The 21668-nt window shown below is 39.9% G+C and overlaps 1 protein-coding gene and 1 long non-coding RNA gene across 2 annotated transcripts in view; one reads left to right on the plus strand and one right to left on the minus strand.

Annotated features, from left to right (window-relative positions):
- add3b (adducin 3 (gamma) b) overlaps window positions 1-14468 on the minus strand; it is a 39826-nt gene extending 25358 nt beyond the window's left edge. The window contains 5 exon segments of the mRNA XM_034184890.1: window positions 580-660; window positions 5119-5270; window positions 9143-9293; window positions 11314-11541; window positions 14247-14468. Coding sequence (XP_034040781.1) covers window positions 580-660; window positions 5119-5270; window positions 9143-9293; window positions 11314-11514 — 585 coding nt within the window. The 5' untranslated portion in view covers window positions 11515-11541; window positions 14247-14468.
- On the plus strand, window positions 13546-21218 carry LOC117523384. The gene is made up of 3 exons (XR_004564489.1): window positions 13546-13787; window positions 19952-19953; window positions 21208-21218. It is a non-coding gene; the product is annotated as an uncharacterized LOC117523384 (long non-coding RNA).
- Window positions 21219-21668: the final 450 nt, after the last annotated feature.

The following is a 21668-nucleotide window of genomic DNA, read 5'->3' on the forward strand; positions in this document are numbered from 1 at the left end:
GGTGGAATCGATCCCATTACCTTCTTGCTGTGAGCCAACAGTGCTAACCACTAAGCCACTATATATAATACATGTTTAACAATTTCAATCATGTGTGGCTCCTGCTTTTAACTGAGAACTATATAGTTCACTTACGGATGGTGACATTTCACCCTTTAAATTATAGCCTTTATTTGAACACATTAAAACAGTCAACCTCACTGGAAAACACAGCTTCATTACAACTCTGTTGAAACAGACTGTGCGGCACAGAAACTGTCAGAAAAATTCAGTTTGATCACTGAAGCTCAAAGGAATGTAGGAAGTTTAATTCATTCTGAAACAAATTTGCCAACTCTAGCTTACATTTGAAATGCAAAGTCAATTCTGTCATCTGTTGAATCTGACACAACTTTGCCGTTAGTTACATGTGTGCAGATTTTTCCAGTTAAATAAGGAGTCATGTTTCTCACTGCGTACCCACTACCTATTCCTTTGTTATTAAGATGTATTGCATTCATACAGTGATTTACAGTGACTTTTGACAGAGATTTGATCAAATAAAGCTGAATATGTCTACATAAACAATGATATGCTTACCAAATTTGCTGCTGTAACCTCAGCAAAGGATAGACCTCGTGGACTGATAAGGACGTGGTCCTGCTCTTTGCTGACACGCATCTAAGACAGAGAAAAACATCATTCACACAGACTTTAATAACACACAGTAAATTCCAGCAACTTAACTGTTAAACCTGTATTCATCCATCTTATTTCAGCTTCACTGATCATGATCAATTGTGCAGTCATCACTATAACGAAAGAGAGATCTTGCAAAAACTGCAGATCTAAGCAAGTGTAATCATCTTTTATTTAGATTAAAAATCTGACTGATCTTCTTTTTATTATAAATGGATTAACTACCGTATTTTCCAGAGTATAAATCACTTTCTTTCCTGGTTATACACTGGTGCCACTTACATATGTTGTTGTTTCCTTTTCTCTGTCTCTTCAAGAAGCATCTTTGACAGGTCCATAAATTATAACAGTCCTTTCAAGAAATCACGTGACTTAATTTAAGTAAATGCCACTAGCCTTGTCGTGATAAGAAACTTCATCTTTGATTTATTTTTAAATGGATTGAAGGAATATATTGGGAAAAGATCTGCTTAAAGCAGTGTTTCTCAAAGTTTTCAGACCAAGGACTACTTAACCTAAAAATAAATAAATAAATAAAAATTCTTGTGGACCATGTAACTCCCCAAATATCCCCCCAAAAACAATAATTTACATACGAGTTCAGTTAATAATGAACTACTACAGGGGTGGCCAAGTTCGGTCCTCGAGAGCCACATTCCTGACACTCTTAGTTGTCTCCCTGCTCCAACACACCTGAATCCAATGAAAAGCTCATGATTCAGGTGTGTTGGAGCGAGCAGGGAGACAACTAAGAGTGTCAGGAATGTGGCTCTCGAGGACCGAACTTGGCCACCCCTGAACTACTATTTATTTTTAAATAGTTTGAGAAACACTTTTCAGTTAGAATATGATATTAATTTGCAACCACCCACTCCACCAGGTGATTTCACAGATTTAACAGATTCCATCTGGTGGAATGTTGCAAAGAAAATCTGCATCCTCTCGGCCCTTTCTGGAATACGTTGAAGACCTCTGTAAAGGTATAGTGCCACTGTTTTTTTTAAGCTTTAAGACACAAAAAGAATTTTCTTTGGCACCAATATAATTTTATTCCTTAGCATTTAGATAAGAGATTCATAATATGATATTGCCAATATGATCAAAAATTCATGCTGTCTGGAAACCATTTATAATTTCAACCCCTGAGGGGAAGAAATTCAAGGAATCAGATGCTATGACCAACATTTGGTAGATTTGGAAGAGATTTACAAGAAATATTTTTTTTAAAACCATTTATTCATCTTTTTTGTTTTTAAAACAAGAGACAAAACACCAGTACATCATCTTCAAAAGTACAAACCCAACTAAAAGAAAATCAAACGTGCTCCAACTTGAACATCCAATCCTAACATATGAACCACAGGCCCCATGAAACAATAACAACCCCCCCCACCACACACACACACACACACACACACACACACACACACACACACACACACACACACACACACACACACACACACACACACACACACCAATCAGCTTAATCAGGTCCAAAAGTTTTCAGAGATCCAAGATAATAGATACGAGGTTGCCACAGTTTTAAAATCCTATCAGCCCTTCCTCTGTGTCTAAACTTGATTTTTTTCCAAGTAAAAAACAAAAAAACAAAAACAAAATATGAGATCTTTCAACCAGAAAGAAATGGGTGGGGACGTGGAGCTTTCCAGGATAATAATATTCTGTGTCGTGCTAGCAATGAGGTAAAAGCAATTGCATCCACCTGTGAGTTCGTAAAGGACACAGTGGGGACTCCAGGAACTCCACAAATAGTGATCAGCGAACAAGGCTCCAGCCTGAATCCAAGAACGTGAGAGATAACATCAAAATAAGAAATCCAAAATGGCTGAACTTTTACTCTTTTAGTCAGTAAATGCATTTTTGAATGTTAGCTGTCCAGTAATAAAACATCAAATTACGTAAAGACAGACCTCCACAGAGCCGACATTTTTGTAATGATGATTTACATATTCTTGGAGTTTTACCTCTCCATGTAAATCATTTGATCAATAAATTTAAAAAAGGTTTTTGGTAAAAACAAAGGAATTCACTGAAAAAGGCATAAAAACTTGGGTAAAACATTCATTTTCACTATATTAATAACATCTTAAACACATACGTAAATTAACCCATCTTTGAAAAGCTAACCTTATTGGATATTAAAGGAATAAAATTTGTGGCCTGCAGAGCTTGATGTGAACCAGTTACATCCACTCACAAATACTTAAAACCAGAATGAGTCAGATGGAAAGAAAGATCAGTTTGTCTGAGTCACTGTGCAGCTACATTTATAGGCGAGCATTTACTTTTTTGTACGTTAAGCCTATATCCAGAAAAAGAGCCAAAATTTTAGAGTACTGCCATGATAGATGTTAAATGGCAGGGTAGATTTGTGACATATAAAAGTAAATCGTCTGCATACAGAGCAAGCCTTTGTTCTGTAGTCCCATGAGTCATGCCCAGAAATAAGGAAGACGTTCTGAGACTTATTGATAGTGGTACTATTACTAAAGCAAAAAGTAAAGGGGAGAGGGGACAACCTTGGCATGTACCAGGTGATAGAGTAAAACACTTTAATGTACATTATTACTGCAGACAGAAGCTGAAGGGGAAGTATATAAGAGATGAATCCAAGAAATAAATCTATCACCAAAACCAAATTTCTTCAGGACTGCAAAAGGGTACTCCTATTCCATTCAAATCAAATATCAAATGCTTTTTCAGCATCCAATGAAATTACCACTTCAGGGAGATTACTATGGTGTTTGGAGTACAGTATATTGAAATGGGTACGTATATTAAAAAGGAATCCCTTCCTTTGATAAAACCAGTCTGTTCATTTGATATAATACGAGGGAGGATTCAGTCCATACGGCACGCTAACAGTTTGGCCAAAATTTTCACATCCACATTAAGGAGACTAATAGGTCTATAGGAAACACAGGAAGTCAGATCTTTTCCTTCCTTGAGCAGTAATGAAATGGAGGCCTGTCTCAACATTGTGGGGAGAGAACCCTGTTCCAATGATTCCTCAAAAACTGACAAGAGTAAGGAGGTAATTTCATATGAAACTTCTTATAAAAATCAGAAGGGAATCCATCAGGGCAGGGGATTTGCCTGACTGTAACAATTTAATCAAGGATAAAATCTCTTCCAGATTAAGGGGAGCATCAACTTCTACTGCTTTTAAAGTATCAATTGCAGGGATTTGTAGGTCATCAGGAATTGCTGCATATTTTTAGAGTTGGGAGGAAACTCTGAGGTGTAGAGAGTGACAAAAAATTTTTAAAAACAGAATTAATTTCAGTTGGGTCAGATGTGAAAGCACCAGATGTATTTTTTATTTGTACAATTTGGTGGGTGGCAACATGATGTCTGAGTTGGTGGGCCAAAAAGCCAGTATAGCTTTATCACCCTATTCATAATAGTTACCACAAGACTGTAGTAACAAATGCTCAGCTTCCCTCATCGAGATCAAGTCAAACTAAAGTTGCAAAGTAAAATGTTGCTTAGAAACCTCAGGAGAAGGTTTCTGGGCATACTGATGGTCAAGTTTTAAAATTTCTGTAGTAAGGTCATTTTGTCTAGCTCTCCTGGACCTGGACAGGTAAGACGAATAAGAAATAATCTTGGCGCTCAGATAAGCCTTTAAAGTTTCCCAAAGTAAAGTATTCAAGATGGCATTAGATTTATTAGTAATTAAAAAGTTGAAATATATGTTAGGACAACCATATCAGTGCCTGCAACTCAGCTGACAAAAAACATTATTCACAAATCAGAAGATCACTGGCTCCAAACCACCATTTGTTTGGGTTCTGCCAAATTATTCAGTTTTATAGTGCAAGAGTAATGAAAGTTAACGAAGCAACATTTTCTCCCATGTACCACAGACTTCTAAAACGTAATGTTACTGTGTACTTTTACACAGCTTGTATTTTGGAGCTCTCAGAGGAGATTTGGAGATCGGTATGTACTGTATATCCAGCCCTGCTGATGCCTTGTGTTTCCCTCCTTTTAGGAGTGGAAAAAACCCCTTTCACAGCAATGAGACTACTGTATTCTAAGTCTCACTGCTCAGAAGAAATGTTCTTTAAAGTCGGTTTTCAGTTTCGTGAAGCAGGGAGCAGAAGAAATTGAACCACAGAGGAAAACTGTTCTTGAAAATTAAAAAAAATCTGTATGAGGGCTGATAAAAACTTACCTTCTAGGTTTTCTCTTTAGGGAAAAAGCCATTTTTTTACATTCTGACATCTCAGGCGGTCTTCACATAGTGTATCAGATCTGTGCTATGGGAGAACTGTTCCTATTCAAAAACTGTTGTAGCTATAAATAAAAAGTCGTCTACTTCAAGCCCTCTAGAGAACAACATGCTCACATAAAGATACACGAACCTCACACAAGATACGTCAGCAGGTGTGATCATGAGTCTGGACTCACAGTAATGTAGGCGCTTGTAAAACCAGCCCAGTTGAAGAGGTCAACGAGCCTGTAGAGGCTGGCCAGCCTGCAGCGACTCTGTTTCTCTCCTTTGGTGAAAGATGGAGACTCAATGCTGTACAGATCATTGACTGGAGTCACCGTTCCCAAACCTGGTAGAAGACACATCAGAATCAGTAACATATATAGATGCTTTTCCACTTTTGGCACTTCAAACCAGATATAATAGTTCTCCAATGGCCAAGCGTCCAGGTCCAGTTTCAATATCTGGTTATTGTTGACATGTAGTACTGACCAGACACAGCATGACCCTAGGGACAGGACTTCTGACTGGTTGCACCCCTACATATTGGTGTAGGGACATCACACCATGTTCACGATCGCCATAACATTGCTGCTTCTTGTTAGCGAGTTTCATACAAGAGAGCAATGGTCTGTCTGTGACGTACAACCTGTACTGCAATACATGATACAAGATGCAAGATACTGTAGCAGTCACAGGATCTAAGCGATTATTGCCCTTCTTACGATAACTGAACACATGTCCGTTTTTACTGCCAAGAAGTATGTGCAAGTTCCACTGAAGAAGGTGGAAACACAATTTGTAACCAGTACTATATTTAGCAACAGTCCCATAGGGTACAGTTATTGTTTCTAGTTCCTGTTGTAGTGGAAAAGCAGCCTGATGCTTCAATAACAACAAAAATGAGAATCTTACCAAGTGTATCAGTCTAATTTCCAGTCAAAATATCTCATCTACACTTAATATGAGACACAGTCACTTAGCAAATAGAGCAACAAGTAAAAATTCACTGTAAGCTTTAATTTACTCGTGTTAGGAAGTGTTACATATTCTCCAACCAACAAAGCATCTTAAAAATCTCATGGCGAGTCAATAAAGCTTGTTTTAATCTCAGATATTACCAGTGGTGGGTACAGTTCCGCTAATCCGCTAATTATCAAAGATAATGTTTTCAATATTGGATTAGCCTTTCTACTTTGAAAATCATCGGATTAATTATCTTCCGATAAGTTTTGGTCCAATAATTTTTAGACCGCTAACATATTTTTGCAGACGTGGTAAACGAAGCTTAACAGTTGCAAACATTTATTAAGTCTAAAATCAGTTGAGTACTTACCTGTTAGAAGTTTTGTAGTAGATGCGCAGTTACATTCTCTGCAAACAGAGGAGAGCTGGTTCCAGAAGAAACCACTCTATCCTCTGTAAGCAAAGGAGAACTGGTCACAGAAAAGAAATGAGAAAAAAAAAAAATTCTTTTGAGCCCCATACTGACACGCTGGCAATATCACCCAAATCATCCAGAGGCACACCGTTTTAACTTATGGTTAGAATTTTAACCAAACTCATTTCAGGACAAGTTATTTAAATTAACGTCACGTCTGAAGGTTTATAAAGTGAAATATCAGATATATGTTTTAGTTTTAAAGTAATGCACTAATTTTGAAGGTTTTAGTGTGGACATTCTGTGTCGAGAGGTGCATTATGGGTACCTCAGTACATTCATGACAGAAGAAATGCATTTGAGACGCTCTGATCAGGCTCTGCACAGATAACAGCATTAAACTCTTTGTATACTGTGCCTAAAACTCTCATGAATATATTCTATGGGTTTATAGACATTATTGTGTTTGTACGCATCTTAAACGTAGCAGACACGGATTATCTGGAAATTTTTTTTTTTGGCAAGCTTTCACAGTCTCTACTGCCATCTACTGGCCAGTAGTGTTCATGGCAGTATGAGCATCTGGACGCCAGGAGATGGTTCTATTTACACCGGTTATATCAGACGGTTATTTAATTACAACTTGACTTTTTTTTTGCAAATATACGGAGCCCGCCTGGGGACATAGTGGTTAATTTTTTTGGCCAGATTATTGCCTTCTCTCGCAATATTTTTGCATTCCCTCGCATTATTATTGCATTACCTTGCAATATTATTGCCTTCCCATGCAATATTGTTGCGTTCCCTCACAATAACCTAATATCATATTAAAGCTTATGCCTATCAGAGCACACAGAGAGTGGAATCAGGTGGGAGGAGACTGAACGCATATGCATGGGCACACACAGCAGACAACAACAGGATTCACGAGAGGACGGTAAAAAAAAGAAAAGAAAATAAACGTTCATAAGGCACACTAACAGGTGTTGCTACTTACTACCACTGCTGTATAAATAAACTATATTTCATATGGAGTCTTACAGCTGTGCAAGGTGTGGCAATTTACTCCCTCATCTGTCGTGAATCCTGTTGCTGTCTGCTGTGTATGTGTGTCTGTGTGCGTGTGTGTGCACGCGCATATGCGTTCAGTCTCTCCCCACCTGATTCCACACACTGTGTGCTCTGATAGGCATGAGCTTTAGTATGATATTAAGTTACTGCGAGGGAACACAAAAACTATTAAGAGGGAATGCAATAATCTGGGCCAAAAAAAAAAAAAAAAAAAAAAAGAACCACCATGTCCCCAGGCGGGCTCCGTACAAATGCCTTTTTTTTTTACAAATTAAAAAATGGCATATTTTACAAATGCATATTTATATATGTAAACACCCAACACACACCTCACATTAACGTGTTGGTTTTTACATAGAATGAATGAGTCAACCAATCAGTGTTTAGCGGAGGCACATTTTACCCGTAATCCCTTTCATATCTGTCTGTGTTTGTTACAAAACTTGAGAATTAGTGCATTATTTAACATTAAAAGATATATTTTATATTTCAACTTTGTACAAATGACAGAATTGACATTAATGGAGTTATTCTATCGGTATTAATTTTATTTTTAAATCCAAACCATAAGTCAGCACTGCTTTATTTTGCATGACCTCCGCCTTATGGCGACACTGTTATTGAATAGAGTGTTGAGCTTCACTGCTCCTCTCAAGTACGTCTCTGCTGCAAGCTACGTAGTAAACAGGAGCTTCCAGCAGGGAGAAGGATGCACAAAGACAGAAGTGCTGACTCATTGTTTGGGTCTGTGGTCGCCTTTGATGCTACCAGAAGCGATCGTGGTGTTAAAACTCAAAATCAGCTTGATAGTAGTTGCAAGTGTATTGGAGACAATACTAGAAGTTATCAGTTAGCTGTAGCTTCCGATAAATTTTTGGGTGGTTTATCGGTTTAGCTTTATAAAAGATAACATTTCAGTTAGCTGATTATCTGTTATTGAAGCTAACTTTTTGGTTAGCTGTGCCCACCACTGGATATTACTCAAAACAAGATGATCTAAAGACTGTTTCAATTGACAAGATTTTTAAGATGTTTTATTGAAAATCAAGTTCTTCTGTCTTCCTGAAATTTTACATGAAGCCACTTTGTCTTATATTTACAGTACATTGATATTTTGAGTAGGAATTAGACAAATACATTTAGTCAGAATTTGTGTTTGTGCAGAGCATTGTTTCTCTATCCATGAGATAAAAAATAAACATTCCACAGAATATGAGTACCCCAGATAGAACTTAAAAAAGAAACCCTTTCCAGAATTCCTAACAAGAAACTGAAGGATATTTTTGGACTGTAATGCCATATAAAGGCTTTTAACCACACAGGATAAGAATGTTTTGCAGACATTTCAGCTTTATATATATAAAAAAGGGTGGGTCTGCCTCTATTACCTTCCCATCATTTCCCACACTAACCATGTTTACATTTCACCACGAACTACAGGTTTTTTGTAAGATGATCCTTTTCAGGTCCAGGCGGCCTCCACGCTGAAACTGAAAGTGCAGACGGCAACATAACTGGCATAGCAGCCAGCTGCCATTAATTACTGGGCCGGATCATGTGGGACATTTAATAGGAACACTGACAATCAAGAATGGAGTCAACAAAATTACCCGTTTCTGCTGCTTCAGGGTTGTTTTGGTATCACAAGGTCTAAGAATGTGACAATGAAGATATTCATCGGGCATAATGTGCAGAGAACACATGCTTGAATGAGAATCAGAACCAATCAGGGGAAAACACTGAGATGGTCACACACACAAACCGGTGACTCACTGATGGTGAAGTCCAAAGGTCCACAGCTCCTCCCACGGTGCTGGCCACGACCAGGTCAGCTATCTGCCTTAAAGCCAGCAGGCCTGATGGTGTTGCCCTTCGTCACCCTGATCCTGAATCATGGCCTTCCAATTCATCTTTAAAAACCTGGAAACAAGCACAAATGTTTTGCAGTGAATGCAACGCTTACTGCAATGTTGTTGTTTTTTTTTATGCATTTACAAATAACTGATTATTCTATTATTAACTCTGTACCTCTCTGTCTTTGCTTGCAGGACTGTTAGCTGGATTACTAAAAATTTACTCAAGTGATTTTTAGTTGTGGTGCAACAGAGATAAAAACGACTGTTTTAATAGCACACCACTCGACAAAAGTCGGGGGAAAGTCATAGTGGTCTCCGAGCCACCTCTACGCCGCCCACCCTCAACTCTTGATATTTCAGAGAAATTCTTTCAGTGCTTGGACCCTGATGTGCATCAAGCCTGCACCAGTCTGCCTTGAGTGGAGTGTAAGGTGGCAGAGGCTGTCTTCTTTTAACTGCTTTTCCCCATGCTCACCTGAATACACAACTGCTTTGACTTCACAGCAACTCTGCATTGGGATTTACACAATTATTACTTTCGAAAGAAATCACTGAGACAATAAATCAGCATTTCACAATACTATGTAAACATTGCAATTAATTCATGGTTCATATGCACAATGAGCTGTAAGGGGGAGTCCACACACATCATGGTTCAACTACACATGAATCACCCTGTCCATGAATCATTTAAGTGCAACTCCTCCTAAATAGTTTATTCGATTTCAGTGAAATGTTACACAGTGTTAGTACACCTAATGATGATATGAATGAAGGAAAAAAATTCTGGTCCAGCATTATCAAAGGAAAATAACTGGACTTTTGTGTTGTCTTAATTTTTAAAAATCCATCCGGCAACCACTAACCATGCAGGTGGCAGAGATGTGAGGGATGGTCACATGGATTTTTGTATCGTTTGTGCCATCAAAGTCCACCAGTGTGAAAGGGTTTATCCTCATTATATGTTCCTTTAATTTGGTCAATGACAAGACGACAACATTGCAGGTTTTTGAGTTATTGCTTACATCAGCTGGCTGGGAAGGATAACCCACTCACTGGTGCACCCACTCATCGATAGTCAAGCCCTATGGTTTTACCAGTGCAGGGAACATTTTAGGCTATTTTTTGGGAATCCAATCATTGTTGGACCAAATCAAAAAGCCCATTATGACTTCAAAATAAAGAAATCAGAGAGAAGACTCAAATGCTCAACCACGATGCCAGTTACTTTTAAATACAGAACATGACCTTAACCTCCCTCCAGCAGCACCTTGGGATCTGTCAAGGGGCACAGCATGCATTCAGACTTTCTTCATTAAAGTGTACACAAATCAAGAAAGATGGCTAAGAACTTCTTTGTATGAACGTGAAAAGGCTCTACTGGAGGCAAAAGGGTTGTATTATTAAACCTGACTATAAATTTATGGCTAAGCACTATTTTCCTGTGCACTTCAGCTTAAGCTCAAGCATTCTACTTCATCCTGCCATGGTTTCCATGGCGACAAGATAAGTTCCACTTGTTGGGCCTGTTACGCAATCACAGATGAGTGTGGGCTCGACTTACTTCCACATACTTCATTAGTTCTGTGTGTGTCTACACTGCGCCTGCTCGTGCTTCATCGAGCAAACAGCTTAATCTGCACGTCTTTATGACATAATATCACAAGTAGAATAAAAAGAAACACATAAAGAGTATATCGAGCATGAAACTTAGGAGAATAAAGCCTTATATTTTCATTAAATTAAATTTCAAACATATATGCATTTTTATTTATTTTATTTTGCAGCATATTTCACTGCACCTGCAGGTGAGATTTCACAGACGCTTTCGTGGTCTTCAGCTTTGACAGCAGCACAATTTTGCAGAACACAAGCGTGATACAGTCATATCTCCTAAAAGCGCTACATAATGTATAAAATGACTTTTGAATCCACGTAAAGTACAAAAAAACAAACAAAAAACAAAACACATTTCTGTGGAATTCCAGTGAACTGAAGGCATGCTGCCCTGAATTTCAAAACACTGAGAGACAGTGAAAGCTTGTGTGTAGGAGGGCACTGATTTAGAGCTGCAAGCTACATACTGGGCTGTGCAGGATCTGCGTGACTCGCTTCTTCTGCTCCATCATGTTGAAATCCTGCCTCAGGTCCGGTGACATGGTCCTGCCGCGGATGGGCTCGCGGTCCTGCTCGTCCCCACGGTGGATGTAGGGCTCCTTGGGGTCGTTGCTGGATAGGGATAGGGTCAGGGACGCCGCTGTCTGCCTCAGCCCCACCACACTCATATTGGCTGCGTTTGATTCGCTCTTCTTCTGGAATGTGTATTAGAAGAAAATACTGCAGCTGAGTTCATATTCAGGCTGTCAAGGCAACAAGTGTTGCTCGAACAGAAACGATACAGACACAGCGATGATTCATTTAATTATAAGGACCAAGACAAAAGAGAGAACAATGCCGTATGATTGGTTTCAAATGTCAAGTACAGTGCTGCAAAATAATTCATTTTGCTGCTACATTCACACTGTCTGCTGAAACTGATTGTAATTGATTTTGTGTCTATATATATATTAGTATGATATTGCATATATTGCATGATTTACACTACTATATGAAATTACCTGAATCTATTTTTTTTAACATGAAACCTTTTCTGAGGACTCTCACTCATCACTCATCTTCAACCGCTTATCCGAAACCAGGTTGCGGGGGTAAATGCTCCAGCAGGGAACCCCAAACTTCCCTGAAGTGAAGTGGAGCACACTCTGGACAGGACACCAGTCTACAGGGCCACATATAGACAAACACAGTCGCACCCACACGCACGCCAATGGCCAATTTAAGTTTCCAATTCACCTAACCTGCATGTCTATGGATGTGGGAGAAAGCCGGAGTACCTGGAGGGAACCCACGCAACCATGGGGAGAACATGCAAACTGCATGCAGAAAGGCCTCTGATGGGAATTGAACCCACGATCTTCTTGATGTGAGGCAACAGTGCAAACCAATAAGCCACCATACTGCCCAAGTCATCTAAATCTGGCAAGAAAACCCCCCACAAACAAGTCGCTTCTGATGGTAATGTGAACAATGCCATATAGCCATACTGAATTATTGTAAGTGACTTTTTTTTCTGACAGATCTCTTTGTTTCCCCTCAAGGCTTCTCACAGCAGTTACATCACCAATGATCCAGATATGAACCACATCTAGGAGAACTTATGCAGAGTGGGTCCAAATCAATGTGAAAATATCTCAATTGTCTACTCCACTCAGAAAAGATCAGGGTCCCATTTGCAAGCCAACATTTTAAATCTTACTATTATTTTACCCCGCAGGCTTACACTAAGACTAAGAGCATTTTTGGCTTGAGATACTTTTGAGAAATGTGACCCGGCCTGAATGTTCTGACTGTCGTCAAAGCAGTCACATTATCAGGGATCAGATTTAAATCAGACATATACAAGTACAAATCCAATAAAGAATAAATCACGTGTGTTCACACGACATGCACAAATCATAAACTGTCTCCTACGCTTGCAAAAAGAAAAAAATAAAATGAGAATTGAAATAATAAGAGCAACACATTTACAGTTTAGCAAGTCACCCCACTGCGAACTTTCCCCAGGTGAAGCCACCCCAGTCCAGGTGAGTCACCCCAGTCCAGGTGAAGCCACCCCAGTCCAGGTGAAGCCACCCCAGTCCAGGTGAAGCCACCCCAGTCCAGGTGAGTCACCCCAGTCCAGGTGAAGCCACCCCAGTCCAGGTGAAGCCACCCCAGTCCAGGTGAGTCACCCCAGTCCAGCTATCCATGCTTTTTTTTATATAATTAAGAATGACTAGTTTAAAGTTATGGACCTGCTACAGTGTGATGTATAGAACTGGGCAGTGCTCCCTGCTTCTCTCATTACTGGACTTTTACCTGACAATTACATTCCCCAACCTGCATCATATCACTAGCAAAACTTGATTAAGAATAGTATATTATTCCACTGGTGCGTATAAATAATTTATTACATGAACATATCAGAACTGAAATATTGTGTTACTAGAGTGGGGTGACTTCACCTGGGGCAAGTTCTCAGTGGGGTGACTTCACTATGAACCCACATTTACTCACACAGTTCAGTGTCTTCCGCAAGGAGACTGCCAGGGAATGAGCCATTAACCCTTTCATTAATGGACAATGTGCTCTATCAATCTACAGTTGTCCCAGATCGATGTCACATGCATGCATGTAAATAAATAAACACAAAAATGGTAAAGTGTGCGTTTCTATATGCTTTTCCATCTGATGCAGATGACCAAAGCGCTTTAAAATATGCCTCACGTTCATCCATACAGAGTGCTAATGTTCACACTGACAGAAACTTGGGGATCGAGAACATCTGATGGGGTATCGAACCACAAGCCCGCCTCTCTAACGTCCAAACCATCACCTCCCCAAAACAAATATTTGACTCTGACCACTTCAGCCAGTAATGTGGACGTAGCTTCACTTGTGCAACTGCTTACCAAATCACTGCAAATATTCCCCAAACTGTGAAAACAGATTTGCTTTAGTTTGGAGGATCAGGGGTGACCTTTGGTGCACATTCAAAACACAAACACTGCAAAGAAAGATTTCTTAAAACAGTGAATATAAACAACAAAATCCACACACTTTCAGCACAAAAAACACTTTCTGCTCCAGATGGAGGCCACAAAAGTGTGAAAGCTGGCACCGACTGTTTATGCACTTTACAAAGTCCTGTCAACAGCAAATACATGCTTTCCTCGTCTAAATCAAGGAGTCTGAATAGCACTTAGCACATTTTTGTGCTACCTGTGGCTGTGTGTGCCCGAAAGTCAACACTTTTTCTTTTTAAATTTTTGCTTTAAACCGCGTCACATGGCAACACATTACTATTCGTCACCTGTTATTCCACAAAAACAAAAAGGAATTCTGAGGGAAAAGCGACTACAACTTTATCCAACAACAATAAGAAATAAAACACAATTTTAAAAAAGTGATACTGTACCTGAAACAAAGTGCTCAGATGCTGATTTATGATTTTATGTCGAATTTGTCGAGTCGGAGGCGCCGGAAGTGCGGATTAAACGTGAAGCTAACGGCAGTTTATTCCAGATGCATAGTGGAGGGGAAAAAAAAGCGTCGGTGCTGGTCCGAGAGACGGAGCAGAACAGGCGCTGTGGTGCTAAATGAGTCGGAGAAGACAGAGAGAAGAGGAGGATGTGGGTGTGTTTGTGTGGGAAAAAAGGAAAAGTGAACATGTGACTTCACTTATCCACCTACTGGGCCTTGTTTATTCAGCGGGACAAAGGAATGGCGGCTGCGGGTTGGAGGTGCTTCTCTTCCCAAAGCGAATAACACAGTCTGCTTTAAAGCAGCCCACTTTTTTATTCCCCCCCCCCCCTTGTTTGTTTGTCTTCTTTAATTATGCTTGACACAATTTCATAAATAACTTACCAGTGTTGCCAGGAGTTACAGGGGAAAGAAGCAAGTAGTTGGGAGGGAAGGGAATTTTACTCTTCAAATTAAGAAATACACCAAAACCATTCATGAATTTATTCAGTTTTCCTTGGTTGAACACATACGTAAATGTTGGGACTGTTTGAGACATGGGCAATGGAGGGAGGACATTGGAAGAGGAATAAAAAAAAATCCAGACATGGATGTGTTGTTGAATCACAAATATTCCAGAATTAGATCTGGGCCATGTTGGAATTCTTTTACTGTGCAAGACTTATGAAAGTGCACAAACAGTATCCGGATGCAGAAGCATTGTTGTAATTTCAAACTTTATATAGTTTTTCACAAAAATGAAACCCTAAACCTTATCCGAACTGTAACCCCAAACCATTCATTCATTTCCTATAATGGCTTATTCTAGAGGTGGGCGATACCGGGAATTCTGGTATTGATCCAATACCAAGTAAATACATGCGTAAAACCTGTGCCAAATATCAATGCGGATCTAGTTGTATCCGCTGTGGCGACCCCGAACACAAAAACGGGAGCAGCCGAATGGACAACCAACCAACTAAGTAAATACAGGCCCAGTATCGCCGATATCAATACTGATACCGATACTGATACCGATACTTTTTCAATATTTAAGAATCATAGATCCAAAGGATCCAAAAGACCTAGGAATGAATTTCGCCAAACATTGTACATGACAACAAAATACTTTATTATCATAATCAACATTTTTGTTTAAAAAATATCACTCAACACAACTTAAAACAAAATCTCCTGAGGTAGAAGGCTGACAAACCACAATACAAGGGTGCACTGCTCCGTGTTGTGTGACACAGCACAGCGCTGCTCTTACAGACAGAGAGTAGACTTTGATGAATCTGCTTGCACAGCAGTCAGAGCGTGCGGGAGAGAAAAAAGCTTGAGTATCGATCTTCTTACACGAGGATCATTCAATATCAATACCAGCGTTGGTATCGATATTATCGATATTAGGATCAATCCGCCCTCCTCTAGCTTATTCCAATTATGGATCATGGGGGTGCTGGAACCTATACAGCAGTCAGGGGCTAGAGGCAGTGTACACCCTGGACAGGCCACTGGTCTATCGTAGGGCCACATATGTCACATTTGTGAAGTAGAAAAGCGCCTATACAGACACACCAACACATATGATCAGTTTACATTCACCTATTTACCTAACGCACGTCTTTGGAAGGAAGCCGGAGCACCCAGAGGGAACAAACACTGGGAGAACATGCAAAGTCCACACAGAAAGGACCGGGTGGGAGGTGATCCCACGACCTTCTTGCTATGAGGCAAAAGTGCTAACCACTAAGCCACATATAACCATATAATTTGTAAGAATGGTAGGCAGCTGGTGCAGATTTAGGAAGTGTGCAGCCCCATCCAGATTCATGAGTGCAAATAAAGTATGATCTGGTGGGCATACTACACAGAACAGATGTATGGAGTAATAAAGATCAATAGAATAAGATGGGGCATTCAGAGAGTGCAACACCTGCATCGTACACATATGACACATAGTCTTGCAAATGATTGGTATTGCATAGAGTACCACATCTTAACCAATGGTACTGTGTGGCCGTGGCATTTGATAAATTCTGTGCAACCGTGCACTGTCTGCACCACTTTATTCATGAATAAGGGCGGCCTCCAACTGTACATTTTTGGCACCAATTTGTGTCTTGATTCCAAAAATGAGGAAATTGGGCCCAATTTAATAAGTAGCAGGCAAGACTGGTATTAACTACTATTATATTATTGGATTTATGTTGCAGCAGAGAATCAAAAAGAGGCTTCTGTTCAGAAAATGGTAGATCCCGATAACTACATATTGTACCCAGATGTCCACTGTTGATCTGGAAAATGTTCCCCCTGCTCTGTGCAAAATTACATCTGCGCATCCCAAGTCCTGAAGTCACTTTTTTATGTTCATATTGTTCATAATGTTCTACTACACTTTTACCATGCACTGTTTACACCCTACAACAGTAGCAGCCAGTAAACCAGTACTGATCAGTATGTCTGGTATTTCTATAATGTATTTATATTTGCAAACTGTTTTTCTTTTTGACTTTCACTTTTGATACTCTGCGTGCTTCTTACCCTGTGTGCTGCTATACAATGCTGCTGGAACCTCAATTTCCCTGAGGGAGTTTTCCCAAGGGATCAATAAAGTTCTATCTAATCTAATTTAATCTTATCTACACCCAATATCCATTCTAAATATCCTCTACATAAGCATCATACGCAAAAGTTTAAATTCAACCAATTTTTCTCAAAGTCAAATTAAGTTGTCATTTAACCAAGGCTGATGTGTTTGAAACACTTTATTTCCATTAACATTAGCTGTTTTCTTGTAGATAACGACACTCAAGCAGCTGTCGGAGTTTCTTCAAGTTGATCTATTGGCTGTTAAGAAGTACTTTTCAATTAAAGAACCATTTAATGTTTACCTTCTTAAACTATTTTATTATTTTTGCATTGAAATTGCAGAGAGTAGTATCAATAAGAATTCAGATAAGTACATTGGTTTTGGTAAGCAGTATCATTATCAATATTGGCATAGATGAAATCCATACAGGACCAACCCTCTGTGACACCACTCAGAGTTTTTATGAAGAGTGGGTTTGAAGCTCAAATTGGGCAGCTCCAAATGCCATCATCTTGGTTGTGCCAGACTCCACCTAACTCTCGGCCAACCCATAAATTGTTGAAGAAGTGGCGTGAAGACAAGACCACCATGATCCGAATGAGATGAATGAAGGTGGAATACGCACACCAATCGCAAGGTTACCAATGTAACTAAGGCAAACAAGCTCGGTCACGTGAAATCAGATGAATGATTAACTCATATTTTTTTGCAGACTAGTCAGGAAGGTGTCATCATAAGAGGGAGTTTCTCCTTACTACTGTCGTCTGTGTGCTTTCTCTAGGGGTTGGCAATGTTATACCTTACTTGTGTGAAGTGCCTTGAGGCAACTTTGTTGTGATTTGGTGCTATATAAATGAAAATAAATTGAAATTGAAGGTGACCAAGAACCCAATGGTCCCTCTGTCAGAGCTCCAGCATTCCTCTGTGGAGAGAGGAGAATCTTTACAACCTTCTCTGCAGCAATCCACCAATCAAACCTGTATGGTAGAGTGGTCAGATGGAAGCCACTCCTTAGTAAAAGGCACATGGCAGCCCACCTGGAGTTTGCCAAAAGGCACCTGAAGGACTCACAGACGATGAGAAACAAAATTCTCTGGTCTGATGAGACAAAGATTGAACTCTTTGGTGTGAATGCCAGGTGTCATATTTGGAAGAAACCAGGCACCATCCCTACAGTGAAGCATGGTGGTGGCAGCATCATGCTGTGGAGATGTTTTTAGCAGCAGGAACTGGGAGACTAGTCAGGACTGAAGGGAAAGATGAATACAGCAATGTACAGAGACATCCTGGATGAAAACCTGCTCCAGAGCGCTCTTGACCTCAGACTGGGATGACGGTTCATCTTTCAGCAGGACAATGGCCCTTAGTAGACAGCCAAGATATCAAAGGAGTGGCTTCAGGACAACTCTGTGAATGTCCTTAAGTGGCCTAGCTAGAGGCCAGACCTGAATCTGATTGAACATCTCTGGAGAGATCTGAAAATGGCTGCGCACCGACACTCCCCATCCAACCTGATGGAGCTTGAGAGGTGTTGCAAAGAGGAATGGACAAAACTGCCCAAAGATAGGTGCACCAAGCTTGTGGCCTCATATTCAAGAAGACTTGAGGCTGTAATTGCTGCCAAAAGTGCATCAACAATGTATTGAGAAAAGTATTGTCCATGTGATTTTTTTTATTATTATTTATAATAAATTTCCCCCCAAAAACAAAAAAACAAACCTTTGTTCATGTTGTCATTATCGGGTGTTGTGAGTAGAATTTTGATTGAAAAAAAATGTATTTTCTCCATTTTGGAATAAGGCTGTAACATAAAATGACTAATTTCCAGACGCATTGTAATTACTGCTAACATACAAATTAAAATTAAAAAATTTCACTCACTGGAAATACTGGAGAACCAATTTCTTAGATCATTCGTACAATTAACTGCTCAGTAAGCCATGTCATCTCAGACATTTGCAATGCTCAGAGAGCACAAACACTGGCGAGTCCTCAGAAGCTAACAGTCCTCATCCCTTCACATACGTGGCCACACCCCTAATTATTCATAACTTTCGATCTTAAAATAGCTTAAACAGACAAGTTATATAAAAATTCCCTGTACAGCTGTCATGAATGAGGAAACTAGCTGTAGAGACCAAGACTGTTTTTTGTACTATGCTGTAAACGTGTATTTCTGCTGGAACGTTTGATATTTTAACATGCTCTTGCTTGCTTTTGGAGCCAGCTTCAAGAGGCAAAGTTACATCAGAAAAGAACCTTTCCAAGCCAAAACAAGCATTTCCTCCAGAAGTGTCTCCAATCGAAGTATTCCCAACAGGATGTTTGCTCAAACAGAATACAGTGCAACACAGATGTCCCTAAAAGAGGAGAGATGTGCACGAATTGCAATGCTTTCAGGAATATATCACCCAGAAACACACGGAAGTGCAAAAACGTTCAACAAATTTTGTACAACGATATAATGTAAAGATTAGATAAATTAAATATTACATGCATTAATAAATAACTGAACTTGGTTAGATTTAAGTCGACCAGCAGTGCTGCTAATGATAATACAGTGATGTCTTTTCTAAAATTCTGGATTTCTTCAAGTTGATTAAGTAAAGCTTTATTATATTATATTGTTCTATAAATTACTCATTTACTTTGTACCAACTGGCATCAAACCTTTTAAAATATGAGGAAAATGAGTTGGCATCAAGTTTAGATATTCTGTGCCAAAATGGGGCCAACAATGGTGCCAAATGTCACATTGTTCAGTAATTCCAAATATTTTTGCATTGCAAATTCATAAATTTTGCAAAATCACAGAAGCTGAGCTAATTTGCAGCTGCTCTGCTCTGTGTAACGACCAAGACAATCCAACATGCTGATATGCGGTCGGAGCGCTCCTCACATCCTTCCGAGCAGATAAGAGTCACATAGTACCTGAGATCAGCAGATGCTGTTAGATCTCAGTGCTGTGTTTGATCCCGTGGATCACCATATTCTACTCAATAGGCTGGAGAATCATTTAGGGATTACTGGGAGTGCCCTGCATGGTTGACGTCATACCTGACCAGTCGTTCTCACTGTGTTTTGTACAATAACACTACCTCTAACCTTAGTGACATGAAATTTGGGGTTCCAGAGGGGTCCCTCTTAGGCTCCCTGCTTTTCTCCCTTTATATAGCACCCCTTGGGCACATATTGCGGCGTTTTGGGATTACCTTTCGCTGCTATGCTGATGATACTCAGTTATACATGCCAATAACTGCTGGTAATCTCATTCACATAAAATCCTTAGAAGATTGCCTTGCATCGGTGAGAAGCTGGATGTCTAGCAACTTCCTACTTTTAAACTCTGGTAAGACTGAAATGATGGTTCTTGGTCCAGTGAGACATCGGCATCAATTTGACCAATTAACGCTTGGCCTAGGCTTGTGTGTCATACATCACACTGACAAAGTGAGGAACCTTGGGGTAATTTTGGATCCTACGTTGTCCTTTGACTGCTACATTAGAGATATTATGAGGACTGCTTTCTTCCACCTGTGAAATATAGTGAATATTCATTAAATCCTGTCTATGGCTGATGCTGAGACCCTGATTCATGCATTTGTCTCTTCAAGATTGGACTATTGCAATATTCTATTCTCTGGTTTACCACAGTCCAGCATTAGGGCTCTCCAATTGGTTCAAAATGCTGCTGCCAGAGTTGTGACACAAAGCAGAAAGTTTGACCATATTACACCCATTTTGGCATCCCTTCACTGGCATCCTCTCCTAGTGAGATCAGATTTTAAGGTTCTGCTACGAGTCTATAAATTTGTTCACAGACTGGCACCTCCCTCCCTAGCTGGCCTAATTACACCCTACGTACCGGCCCAGGCTCTGCGTTCTCAAAGTGCAGGACTACTTAGTGTCCCTAGGGTGAATAAGTAGTCTGCAGGTCATAGAGCTTTCTCTTATTGTGCCCCTGTTCTGTTGAATGATCTCCCTGCATCAATAAAACAGTCAGATTCTATAACTTTCAACTCCAGACTGAAGACACACTTATTTTCCCTTTCATATGGCTAGCATACTAACATAGTATGTTTCTATGCTTTTAACTCTTTTAATTCATTTAATTAGTAAATGGAGCAGGCTGCGGCCTCAACTTTATCTAAAACCTGGGTTTTTTAGTGAAGCTTAGGGGGCTAGTGGCCGGTGATAACCTTAGTATTTCTTCTGTTTTTCTTGTTGCTTAATGCTGACAAATTACACTGTATTTGTTGTCTTTCTGGTGCTTGATTCTACTTTTTTCTTTTCTCTCTGTTCGAGGTGCAGCTTCATCCAGAGATGGGTGTGGTATCTCTTCCGGAAGTCATCCTGTGCACTGGCAACATTTCCTGTATAGTAGAGAAGCTTGAATCTTCGACTGGACTGGGTTGCTTGGATAGTCTGACTTCTGTCTTGACCCTTGTAGAGAAGATGGGACTGACGTCTCTCCTGATGGCTCTCCTGATGATGTGAATGACTCATTACCATGAACAAGAGACTGAAACTGCTTGACCTGAGTACCCCATTGTAAACAGGGGACAAAGCATCAGGAGAGCCGTCAGGAGAGACGTCAGTCCCATCATTAGGAGGGACAGCTACCCTGTCATTAGGAGGGTGCTAACTAGAGCACAATAGGTGCTAATTAAAGCAATTGTTTAGTCACTAGCCAATAGCAGTCTGCCTCTCGGTAGGAGGGTTCTAGTTAGGTTTAAAACTCCAGCTTTTGTGGCTTCTGTTTGTTCTTCTCTACAAGGGTCA

This window comes from Thalassophryne amazonica, chromosome 13, assembly GCF_902500255.1.
Source record: "Thalassophryne amazonica chromosome 13, fThaAma1.1, whole genome shotgun sequence".
NCBI lineage: Eukaryota > Metazoa > Chordata > Actinopteri > Batrachoidiformes > Batrachoididae > Thalassophryne > Thalassophryne amazonica.